This window comes from Symsagittifera roscoffensis, chromosome 5, assembly GCF_963678635.1.
Source record: "Symsagittifera roscoffensis chromosome 5, txSymRosc1.1, whole genome shotgun sequence".
NCBI lineage: Eukaryota > Metazoa > Xenacoelomorpha > Acoela > Convolutidae > Symsagittifera > Symsagittifera roscoffensis.
Window position 1 is genome coordinate 17362120 of NC_087066.1, and position 13311 is coordinate 17375430.

Here is a 13311-nt window from a genome sequence, read left to right on the forward strand (position 1 = left end):
GTTGTTGAAAAACTGTCAATATACTGAAGAGACAAAGTGCCTTTCTCGAGACTCTTGAGAGGTCTTAGGCGACTTTCTGTTCTTTTCCTAGAGACCTAATACAACCTTCGGCTAAAATGCATAATTTGAAACGCTTTAAAACACCTAAAAACCGGAAGCAGCAAAACGGCCATCGTAATCGTGAACAGGGTGAGACATTAAAAACGTTTTCATTATATTTCAATAATTCCTAAAAGCGTTTCTAAAATCTTTCGATAGCCGACGCACACTTTCTGGTTTCGGGTTCAAGCCTTTGTCAGATAACTTCTCGGCTGCGGAACTGCTTTGGCTCCTCATACGGAATATTTTACGCCTTTGCCAGACTCTGATAACTTTGGTTTATTCTTGTTCAAGTTTATTGTTTCATATAATCAAATCATGTTTTAACAGTTTTCTTCTTAGTTCTTAGAATTTACAGGAAGTAACTTGTTCTGAGACTTGGGTTGAACATGTCTTTATTTGGGTTTAACCAAGCCAGTAAATGGTACACATGCAAAACCGGTTCCGATCTTACCCTTCATTTTTTGAAACGCGAACAAGAGACCAGTTCAAATACAGTACATGTTGTCTTTTGCTCGTATGTTGAAATGGCAGAATTGCCCAATAAGTGGAGTTCTGTGTTTATGTTACAAAGTTATGAGAAATCGATTACATTTCTGAATGATTTCTCGAATAGTTTGGTGTCATTATTTACTGTTAACAGGCTTGAGGTCTGTAAAGTTTGGTTCCACTTTTCATTTTGCTCGTGCATGTAGACAACTTCTATAGCTGAGCAACTGATAAGAATATTACCAAATAAAAGTGAATGAAGTTATTGCGGTAAATTGAACTCTGTTTAAATCTGCTCAGTTTTCCATATTCATAATTTACTCCTAAAACTGTGACCAAATTGTATAGGTGTGCTTACATGATTTAAGGAATAGAGTTACCAAGCAATAACAAAATAGCCCAAGTTCGTTGAAGCTCTAGATATTTCGAAACTGGTCGCATTTTCCATGTACAAACGCACAGGCGTGTTATCACTCCTATCTGGCAAATAGAACGACACAGCTTCCAGTTTCATGCCTAAATATAGAGTGAATGAAGCCAAAACACCAGTGAAGTTTCATACAACGAGGGATAAAAGTTAACAGTTTCAGGCACTGTTCTAAGCTGAAAACTTTGCTAGTGGGCATAAGCTAGAAGTTCTGAGTCGGTTTAAGTATGAAGCGTTAACTTTAACTGGCGGGCTTGGAATTAGAAGATCGAAAAGTTTGGGTTTACCCAGTCTTTGAATATTTGGTTTTACGTTTTGGCTATTTTACCCATTGCGTTGTGTTGGTTGGTTGGAATCTGTTCCATTTTGGCTCACATTTGATCTGTATTCTGGTGTGTTTTGGTTTCCTTGTGGGTTTCATTTTGGACATACCCGCTGCCGCCATTTAGTTCCACTGCTACAGTTAACGCTCTCTAGATAGATTACACCGAAGTTCCAACAAAAACTACTACCAACTAGCACTAATGGTAAGTCATAGCAGTGCTATCGATTAGATTTTTCCTAATTTTTGTTGCCATATCCTAACAAAAAAGTATCACAGGTTTGACTTTTTATGGGTAAAAACTTGATATGAGATTATCTATTTTTTTTTAAGGTTTCAGGGCTATTTTCCTTTTTTGCATTTTTTTTTTCACAAAGCTCTGAGTAAATTAAATATGCAATCAATTATCATACTTCTCATAACTACCCCCCCCCCCTTCCCCCTTTCAATAATTTTGGACTCAATATATCAGTTTGTGGCTGAGACGCATACCTTCCAAAATAATTTCACATTCCTGATAATATCAAGGTTACTGGTAATTTAAAATGTTGATCATGATAACTCAGCTCATTTTAACCATAGGTGTGTCCAAATCATGTAATGACAGTTTTTTTTCCATATGCTGGTTTGTGTATCTGACTGTTTGTGGGTGAGTGCAGATGTGTTTCAGGCATCCAAGGCTAAGGGTGGAAAGAAGAAGGTGGAGAGGGCCTCCTCCAACGTGTTCGCCATGTTCGACCAGAAACAGATCCAGGAGTTCAAGGAGGTCAGTCAGCGCCTCTTAAAAACCATCTTCATGTTTCATGTTCTAATTGTTCAATAGTTGTCCATGCCGCGTTTTAAACTAAGTTTAAAACTGCGACTTGTAGCTTTCCTTAAATTTTTTAGTTGTTTTTTGTTGAGGATGAGAGTTGTGGGGGGGGGGGGGTAGAGTTTTACCTAACACATGTGCCTGTGATGGTAACAAGATCAGCAATGCACAAACTAGGGCTTTGAAGTTATTTTAAGAGAAGGAACCGAAAAGTATAAAAATGATCCGAAATCCGAAATGACTTGAGATATACGTGCTAAAAAACTAAACACACATTTGAGTTCCAAAAAAGGTGGTTAAGCAGCCTAATGATGATGATAGTGATGGGGTTTCTTAGATCAATTGATGGGCTCGTGATTTGTAAGAAGCTGGTTTGCCCGTGCAGTTTTGCTGAGACTTAAACCTTTTCTTTTGAAAGCAATTGTTTTATCTTCCAAATGGTCGTTTCGTTTTTTTAGTTCAAATTTTTAATTGTATTCAAAGCTTAATTTCAGCCCCGTATAGACTTCATAATTGTCCTCTAGATAATCAAATTGTCAATACTTCATCTCAAAAACTGCTGTCTGTAGCTGAATACTTTTTTGCTGATTAAAACGCTGTACGTTGGAAGAATATCAACATCAAGGACGCATTTTCTTGTTAAATTTGTTTTTATGTCCTTTTCTATGTTTTTGCAGGCATGCATTTAAGTTTTGCCTATTTCCTGTCCTGCATCCATTCCAACGGAAATGTGTAAAAGAAGGAGGTTCTAAGCAATAGTGGACGATCCGCTCAGTGATTTGACCTCCTAAAGGGTCCCCCTGTTGTACTACTTTACAGCATGTATTTTTGGCCGACCGAACCTTAAATTTTCCCAAAAGCACCTTCGGCGCCAATGTACACGAAGTTTGAGGGGAAATCCCGCGAAGAAATAAGCTTCCAAATAGAACCCTAAAACTTCGCTTTTGCCCGTTTTTTAAAAATCCCCTGCGGTGCAGAAAAGCTTCGAAAAGAGTCCTAAAACGTCGCTTCTTGCTGTTTTTTTAAATCCCCTGCGCCGCAGAAAACTTTGGCAAAATATAGGTCTTGCAAGTGTTTTGGAAAATTTCTAAACATTTAAAATAAATATATATGCCCCACCTCGAAGAATACCAGATCTGGCCCTGGTTTTAACGAAAACTAAGTTCGAGTTCAATCGACATAGTGTAGGTATCTGCACAAAATCCCGAGTTTCAAGTTTGATTATATGATTTCGGACTTCAAAAAGTTATTCGTGTGAGGAAATTTTGTCGTTCAATCCCATTTATGACCATTTTCAAATAGTTTTTGGTTTCAAACCACTTGTTAATTCAGTATGAATAATTTTGCACAGCCGAACATAGTATTATTTTGCAGATCAACCTTGCGGCGTCTTTCTAAACTCCCTTCTTAAGTGTCAATAAACGTCAATATAGGTCGCATCGAGTTTTTTCGTTTTTTTTAGGAAAATTTGTTCACCCAAATTTGATCTACGTGGTTTGACTTTTGATTTATTTCACATTCAGTTGTTAGAAGAAAGGCTCTCCAATTACCTATATATCTAAAAGTCTGTTTTAATTTTTAGGTTTCCTAGCGGAAAAAAAATTAATTCTGCTGTGCAAAATGTTCGGCTGTGCAAAACTATGCATACCGAAGTAACGAAAGTGGTTTGTAACCAAAACTTATTTGAAAATGGTCATAAATGAGATTCAACGACGAAATTTTCTCACAAGAATAATTTTTTCAAGTACGAAATCAAACTGGAAATTCGAGATTTGTGCAGATAATCTTTTTTATGTCGCAAAACCCAAACTTTTTACCAAAAAGTTATCTTTCTCGGAATAGTCAAATTTTAAGTTTTAGTCAGTATTTTGAAACTTTTTGTCTTGTCTCGAAAACTGCCCTTCCTAACCTGAAAAGTTTTGGGTGCAATAAAAATGGGCTGTGAGAAATTACCGTGCATATGCTACCCGCGCAATTTTTTTAACCCAAAAATGTATGGCCTTCAAAAATTAGATTTTTTGACCGTTTTCTGAAGCATTTTAGTTTTTCTCGAAACTACCCACCCGCTTTTCTCGAAAACTACCCGCTTTAAAGTTTGTCTGAATGAAAGTTCCAATTTTAAAAATGTTCACTCCTTTTTTATAAGAGAAACAATTGAGGTTTTGTGTGAAGCCAAAATTTTGATTTCACCCAATTCATCCTGCATCAGTAGCAAAACTTCAGGAAAAAATAAACCGATAGCTCCAGCTTTAGATGGGCTCCTAGAATTGTAATTTTATAATTGTTCTAATGTTTGTAATTAGCAACTCTGAGTGGATTACTTTTAGTAAGAGTAATAAACGTAGTCAACACTTGACAAAGTTTTAAAATTTTTGTAGATATAGTTATTTTCGACTTTTTTCACGTAATTTTGTCAGCTTCATTTTTCAACAAATTGATTTGTTGTAATGCAATTTTTTAATTGTACCGGAATTTTCGCGTAGCTCCGGTTCGCTTATGTGTTTTAAGTTCAAACGGCGAAAGTTTAAAAGTGACGAATTTAAATTGTGCTAATTTAATCAAAAAAGTATTTTGCTTTATCAAAAAGTAAAAAATCAATCATAAATCGTTCAAGAATCTCTAAGAGCTGAAAAGTCACATATTTTTTCTTGGAATCTCTAAAATTGAGATTTTTTCAAAGAACAAGTCAGTTTTTTTCTGTTTACTTGCGTTCCTTGACTATTTTCAACTGTCTGTTGGCTATATTTCAACCAAAAATGGTCAATTGTTATTTTTGTTTGAAGTTCAAAAAGCTTTAGTGATTTAAATTTTTTCTTTAAAAGACGAAAGTTGAATAAAAAAACATCGTTCAATTCGTCTTTTGTGTGTGTGTGTGTGTGTCTGTTTATTGATACTTTACTAATTGTCTGATGGGTATATTTAATTTTGTAAACCATAGCTTACATGAATTGTTGCCTTGTGTAGCTGAAAAAATAAGATTGGTTCAATAACATTGAAACAACAATTGTGTTGTGGTGACAGTTTTCTCAGAAAATTTTGCCATCTGTCGGCGTTCCCTAATCGGTAATAACGTAATTTCCCAAATTTTTCAGTTAATTTTGATTATAAAGATTTTTGATATCATTGAGACGTATTTTATACACAATAAATTTTTTTAAAAAAGTTATATAATTTTTCGTCATGTGAATTTTTAGTGTCTTTTTGGGTTTAATTTTCTACAATTCGTTTTGTGATAAGACCTATGCTACATGCACAGTAAGAGGCGATTTTGTTGTTCCGATCACATCACGGCGTGAGAATGAACTATGATATAGCTTGTGCTTTTTTAGCACTTTTGAGTGCCTTCACAATGCTCAAATACGCCCAAATCTGTTGTTATATTAATGCTCTTTCAGCCGTGATTTGAATTCCTAAAACAAAAATCGAAATATTTATCTCAGCGAGAGATTTATCTCAAAAAGAGGTTGATCGCTTAAGTTATTAGTATCTCTAATTTAGCAGATGTATTTAATTCAATTGACCTTTATTGATAAAAAAATCCAAGTGGATTTTTATGATTTTCCATGTTTTGTCTGTTTTTTTCCTCGCTTTAATCGCTATTTGAACATTCTGTGCTACTGGCTATGTTCGTTAATATCTGCTGGTGTATTTTTCTTTTGTTGCTTGAAAAATTCTTAGTCATCTAATAAATCATCTCTTGATGAGCCTAATGTTTTAAAAAACAGATGGGACAGTTTGATCACGTAAAATTTCAGCATTAATCTATTATATATTTAAATGCGTGCTTCACTATCTCGAAATGTTTAAGCTTTTTATCTATTGTTTTTGCATGTTTAACGAAAGAATTTGTCAGTTTAAACAAAATTGTATTTTGCAATGGCTAGGAAATTTTGTTCGACTTTCCAGCTTGATGTGAGAGATTATTTTCCTTAAGTTTGAAATAAAGTTTAATCAAAATGAATTAAAATAGAAAACTGCCCTTCCTAACCTGAAAAGTTTTGGGTGCAATAAAAATGGGCTGTGAGAAATTACCGTGCATATGCTACCCGCGCAATTTTTTTAACCCAAAAATGTATGGCCTTCAAAAATTAGATTTTTTGACCGTTTTCTGAAGCATTTTAGTTTTTCTCGAAACTACCCACCCGCTTTTCTCGAAAACTACCCGCTTTAAAGTTTGTCTGAATGAAAGTTCCAATTTTAAAAATGTTCACTCCTTTTTTATAAGAGAAACAATTGAGGTTTTGTGTGAAGCCAAAATTTTGATTTCACCCAATCCATCCTGCATCAGTAGCAAAACTTCAGGAAAAAATAAACCGATAGCTCCAGCTTTAGATGGGCTCCTAGAATTGTAATTTTATAATTGTTCTAATGTTTGTAATTAGCAACTCTGAGGGGATTACTTTTAGTAAGAGTAATAAACGTAGTCAACACTTGACAAAGTTTTAAAATTTTTGTAGATATAGTTATTTTCGACTTTTTTCACGTAATTTTGTCAGCTTCATTTTTCAACAAATTGATTTGTTGTAATGCAAATTTTTAATTGTACCGGAATTTTCGCGTAGCTCCGGTTCGCTTATGTGTTTTAAGTTCAAACGGCGAAAGTTTAAAAGTGACGAATTTAAATTGTGTTAGTTTAATCAAAAAAGTATTTTGCTTTATCAAAAAGTAAAAAATCAATCATAAATCGTTCAAGAATCTCTAAGAGCTGAAAAGTCACATATTTTTTCTTGGAATCTCTAAAATTGAGATTTTTTCAAAGAACAAGTCAGTTTTTTTTCTGTTTACTTGCGTTCCTTGACTATTTTCAACTGTCTGTTGGCTATATTTCAACCAAAAATGGTCAATTGTTATTTTTGTTTGAAGTTCAAAAAGCTTTAGTGACTTAAATTTTTTCTTTAAAAGACGAAAGTTGAATAAAAAAACATCGTTCAATTCGTCTTTTGTGTGTGTGTGTGTGTGTGTTTATTGATACTTTACTAATTGTCTGATGGCTATATTTAATTTTGTAAACCATAGCTTACATGCATTGTTGCCTTGTGTAGCTGAAAAAATAAGATTGGTTCAATAACATTGAAACAACAATTGTGTTGTGGTGACAGTTTTCTCAGAAAATTTTGCCATCTGTCGGCGTTCCCTAATCGGTAATAACGTAATTTCCCAAATTTTTCAGTTAATTTTGATTATAAAGAATTTTGATATCATTGAGACGTATTTTATACACAATAAATTTTTTTTAAAAAGTTAGATAATTTTTCGTCATGTGAATTTTTAGTGTCTTTTTGGGTTTAATTTTCTACAATTCGTTTTGTGATAAGACCTATGCTACATGCACAGTAAGAGGCGATTTTGTTGTTCCGATCACATCACGGCGTGAGAATGAACTATGATATAGCTTGTGCTTTTTTAGCACTTTTGAGTGCCTTCACAATGCTCAAATACGCCCAATTCTGTTGTTATATTAATGCTCTTTCAGCCGTGATTTGAATTCCTAAAACAAAAATCGAAATATTTATCTCAGCGAGAGATTTATCTCAAAAAGAGGTTGATTGCTTAAGTTATTAGTATCTCTAATTTAGCAGATGTATTTAATTCAATTGACCTTTATTGAAAAAAATCTAAGTGGATTTTTATGATTTTCCATGTTTTGTCTGTTTTTTTCCTCGCTTTAATCGCTATTTGAACATTCTGTGCTACTGGCTATGTTCGTTAATATCTGCTGGTGTATTTTTCTTTTGTTGCTTGAAAAATTCTTAGTCATCTAATAAATCATCTCTTGATGAGCCTAATGTTTTAAAAAACAGATGGGACAGTTTGATCACGTAAAATTTCAGCATTAATCTATTATATATTTAAATGCGTGCTTCACTATCTCGAAATGTTTAAGCTTTTTATCTATTGTTTTTGCATGTTTAACGAAAGAATTTGTCAGTTTAAACAAAATTGTATTTTGCAATGGCTAGGAAATTTTGTTCGACTTTCCAGCTTGATGTCAGAGATTATTTTCCTTAAGTTTGAAATAAAGTTTAATCAAAAATGAATTAAAATAGATCTTTTCATAGTTTGAAATTCCCAACTCTATTGTGGGGTGGTTTCTGGGTACGCGTATAGGTTGCAGATCCTACGTCCAAGTTTGATTGCTCAAAACATCTTAGCTTCGGAGATATGCCGTTTTTCTACTTTTTTTAAAATTTTTCAAAAAACTTAAGATCTAAAAAACTTCGCCTTTTTCAATTTGGTTTTCTTGTGACATTTCAAATTTTTTCCATTAAACTTGCCAATAAATTAAGAAAAAAGAGTCTGATATTTTATAATTAATTAAGCTGTATTTGAATCCTATTTATAAATTTGATGTTTTTGAAAATGAATCTTTGTTAATGAGTTAAAAATACTTCTGAAACCCAGTAGTTCGAGTTTTGACTATTTGTGTTTAAAAAACCATGAAGTTCAAATTTTGAAATCTAAAGCTATGTTGGATTCCTCATATATTGTGGTTGCATTCATTTCGTTATTTTTTAAAATGTTTTATCAGCAACTTTATCACTAATCTGTCTGAAGTACCGGAGGTGCGTTAGACGCTAGTTAGAAATGCTAGTTAGTGCAGAAAAGGTTAAGCATTTGAACTAATACTCAAGAGCTTTTTTGAATCAATTTTAATTTAAGTTTTGATCAAGTTGTAGGTTTTTGGCTTGAATGTTTGATGTTGAGGTTTCATTGTTGAAACAGCAAAAATGGGACAGAAGTTTGGATTATTCTTTTCATGCAAAAAAAAATCGAACCAAAGAATTTGCATGGCTTCAATTTGCATGGCCATGGATCCAATTGTTTTGGCATCGACCACTCTCGAAGGAGTGGGAAGGAGCTACTCTGGCTTAGTGTGATTTTCTCCGCTCAATTTTCGGTACCTCAAAAAAAACTCGTTGGGGATCGAGCGTGGTGTCTAATTTAAGTCCTATGAATTGTATATATTGAACATTGTTTAAGATGCTTAAAATTGAGCCACAACAAAGTTTAGTTTTACTGGGGAAAATTTAGTGTTCAATTTTTCTTATCTCAACGATTAAATGTTTCTTTCTTTGTCAATAGAATGTAACAGTAGTCAAAACTTTTGGGGAGCAAGAAAAACACTCTAAAAACACATTTTTTTCTTAATTAAGTTAGTTTCAGAATAGATGTATGTAGTATGAGGTCATTAGAATGAGGTCGAATGAGGATGTATTAGGCGGTCTCTCTAGTTTTAAGAATTGAACATCGCACATTGTTTCTCATAAACTCCACAAACGACTAATAGAACCCGGAGGTCCTTTCTAGCATCTCGTAGTTGGACCCCTACCACGGAAAAGGAAGGAATAATTGCTGTTACAAAAATGCAGAACATCTCTACGCTTCAACAAATTTTCCCGTTAAAAAAACATAAATGCTGTGATGTGAAAATACCGTTTTAAACATTGCTTCTTCTACATTTTGGCTCTTAATTTCATAACCGCGATTGCTCTTAAGTTCATAAGTTTATGTCCGTATGCTAAGACCATTTATACGCGAGAAACGGAGATATATGAGCTGTTCTTTTCCGTTGTTAACTTTCATTGTGAACCTATCTAAGATTTACCTGCAGTTTTTGTGTTGTTTTTTGGGCGAAGATTTGTTACCTCAACCTGAGAAAGAGGTTATGATTTTTTGAAATGCATGTAGTCTCTTTAATTACTCATGGGAGCTAACAAGCGTAGTGTATTAGAACAAACCTTCTTTTTTTCAACCAAAGTCGAGGTTAAAAGCTCTCATTTGGTGAAACTTTTGCAATAATCACTATCTGAAGCAGTTGAAATAACAAAGCATGTTCTTTTAAAAAAATACTTTTGTTGCCGTGGCCGAGTGAGTTATGTTTCACACAAAGGTCGTGGGTTCGAATCCCGCTTTCGTCACGGTTAGAGGGGTCCCAATGTCATCCACCTCTTCAAGGTGGGATCGGCTGCGGCAAAATTGATGACATCTCTCTCCCCAATTGAAAAAAGGCCCAAAGTTGAATGATGCGAGCTGGGCAGGGGGCTAATAAAAAACCAATCGTTTCTTTGGTCATTCAATCGATTATTCAAGCAACCATGGAACAGGGTGAAGGACATGAGATTCCTAATCTACTGGTCGGAGTTTCAATGCCGCATTTAGCAATAATTTAATTAATAATAGGAGCAGTGTTTGCTGCATAGCGTTGGCAATTCATAAGCATCTGTATCTGTTTTTTTTTCGTGGCTAGTGTTAGGAAAAGTTCAATGGCTCTTGGCGTAGATGCGAAAACGTGATCTTTCTAAGCTCTGGGTTGCACGTGGAATCCGACACGGCAAACGTTTTTCTAATTCGAGGCATTGATGTCTTTTTTATTTTACTGCTTTTTGTCGTTTTCTCGCTTGTGTTTGAGAAAGGAAGCTTTGTTTCTGTGTAAATTAGTGGAATGTTGTTTATTGCTAATTTGTAATAAACTCATAATAAACAACGAGAGCCGGTTGCTGAGCACAGAATGTTTCCACCAGAATGATTTTTAAAAAATATCAATTTCGAAATGATTTACTTAACATAGAAAAAAAAATTGTCTCCATGTTTATCTCTATTGCCGATTACTTTTTGAAGGGCGAATGAATTAGCCTGAATAAACACATTGTGGGAAGTCGGCCTCTTATCCAACTTCTCTATTCGTCTAATCTCGTCCGAAAGCGAACATGTTCAGACCAGTTTTTCTCGGCACGAACACTTAGAAAAATTGTTTTGAAGCTAATCCAGAATTGTGCTTTTAATTATTTCAGGCTTTTGGGATCATCGACGTGGACAAGGACCAGACCATCTCTGAGTCGGACATCGCCGCCACGTGGCAGTCTCTGGGCAAGAATGTCTCCTCCAGTGATGTGTCCAGTATGGTCAAGGAGGCCAGTGGACCTATCTCCTTCACCATGTTCCTCACACTGTTCGGGGAGAGACTGAGTGGCACTGACCCCGAGGAGAGTATTCTGAATGCATTCAAACTGCTAGATGAAGAGGCCACTGGACGCATCTCAGAAGACAAGTTAGTATACCGTGGTTTTATTAGATAGTACAGGGGGAGGGGTTGTAGTTAGTGCTTATATTAGTAGTTAGTACACGAGGTGGGCTTTAGAGGCGACCAATCGTTCCTGTTTCTACCTATCTAAACCGGTCATCAGTTGAGATGTGTCCGATCGTCCCTATTTTCAACGACAAATTGATTGTTTCAAAAGGGTTTAAAATATATTAAAAAAATAAAAGCCTCCTTAACTTTGATGGGATAAAATTGCAGCTCACAGCGACGTTAACATGTTCCACTAGTAATTGCCACGGATTATTTAGTAAATTGATGAAACTATATGTACGTGTCTATTCAACATATAAGTTTTTGTCTCGTGTACATTTATTCAACCATAAAAAATATGGCTCTGGTGTTGCGGTGATTTTTCCATCTCGTTGAAATTGATTTTTGTTTTAAGGATGAAGCGTCTGCTGACCTCGATGGGGGATCGATTCAGTCCGGAAGAGGTTGAGGACATGTTCAAGGGAGCTGATTCGTGTCTCTACGATGACGGACTAGACTACGCCTCATTCGTCAAGATCATCAAGAACGGAGAGGAGCGAGAGGAGGAATAGACGACACATTACACGACACGAGACGAGACGAGGCTTGAATAAAAAAGAACGAGATTTAAACGGCCGTGAGCAAAATTCGACATTCAACTGACGTTTTTAACTGAATCGAATTGATGACTCGCAACTGCAATGAATCAAAAATCCGTCAACCCTCCCCTATAAAAAATAATTAACCTTAAGATGATAAAATATCTCGAAAAATGTGAAAGTGAAAAGACTAATGTATGTGTATCAATATACTTGGGTGTGGAATGGTATAAGAAAGATGTACTCGATTCATTGCAGTTAAAGAGGTCTACAAACTTAAATATAATTATTGCTATTGTTATTATAAAATTTATTTGCAAAACACTCTGAGGCAAGATTTCACTCCACTAATTAACACATTGAAGTTTATTTATCCATTAGCTGAAAACTTCCGCTTCCTAGTTTTGACCGTTGAAAGTACAAACTTTCTATCTGAAAAACGAAAAAACAAATTCTTTTTTTCATTCCGACTTGCCATAATTAGTTCGAAAAATTGAAAGACAGACTTTCCAGATGAACACCGTACCATTCAACGTTCAACCAAAAAAAATGTTTTTTTTTTTCAATCGTGCTTCAAAATGATACTTGTCAACAAAACTTCCGAGCTAATGGCATGACAACTGACGACTTCTCTGATCACGCTTGCGGTTACTAAAACAAATAAACGGCTAAAAACCTTAGCTCGAAAGCGGTCAGCACCAGTTTTTTTTTAATCCAAAAGGTTTAGTATCAAAAGAACATCGGCCTTCGGTTGTCTGCTTATATTTAGTCGACTTAGTTTCTATATTTTTTTTAACCTTTTTTTGTGCTGTGACCATTTTTTGTAATCTAAAGTGTTTTTGATACTTTTATGTAATTTGTTAAATTTAAAACTGACTTTGTATATATTTTTTTGCTTAAAAACTGTTCAGCCAAAATGATTTCGGCTCATATCTTATCGGCTTAGTGGCCTTTTTTGAGGCGTTCCAATTAAAATATAATTTTCATGCTCCCCTCTGGATCGCACAAAGTGCTTAAAATCTTCCTATAAATTATAATTTTTCATAACATGTTTTTTTTGGTTTTTTTTTCTGTTCGTTTTTTTTTATTTGATGAGTTTCAGCCTGCATTAAGTTGGCTTAAAGGCCTTATTTTTTCTAAGTGGTGCGAAGCTTAGCTTTGCCGCTGTGTATTTTTCCATTTTGCTTGATTTTACTGTCAAGTCTCACTTGAAATATTTTATACATAGTTCGCAGGCTACATGTTTTCGAACTCTTGGCTGAATTCAAAATAGCAGCTTGCTTGTAGCTCATTTTTGTGACAGTTTTTTCGACCCAACCTTTCTTCTCATGTATTGGATTCTTAGCGGTCTTTATTACCCCGCTCTGATCAATTGATTGGTTGTTTTGAAAGCAGTGAACTATGTTTTGTTGAAAAACAGGAAGAAAAAGTTACAGAGCAAGCAACACAGATTGTTCCCATCCCAAACAAAACTTTGATTGTCTCTCATTTTGA

General features: G+C 34.7%; 1 protein-coding gene across 1 annotated transcript; it reads left to right on the forward strand.

The window, feature by feature from the left end:
* Window positions 1–1344: 1344 nt before the first annotated feature.
* Window positions 1345–12186, forward strand: LOC134846105 (myosin regulatory light chain 12B-like). The gene is made up of 4 exons (XM_063863320.1): window positions 1345–1542; window positions 2008–2103; window positions 10941–11197; window positions 11634–12186. The coding sequence occupies exons 1-4, from the start codon at window positions 1540–1542 to the stop codon at window positions 11788–11790; spliced, it is 513 nt and encodes a 170-aa protein (XP_063719390.1). The 5' UTR covers window positions 1345–1539; the 3' UTR covers window positions 11791–12186.
* The last annotated feature ends 1125 nt before the right edge of the window (window positions 12187–13311 follow it).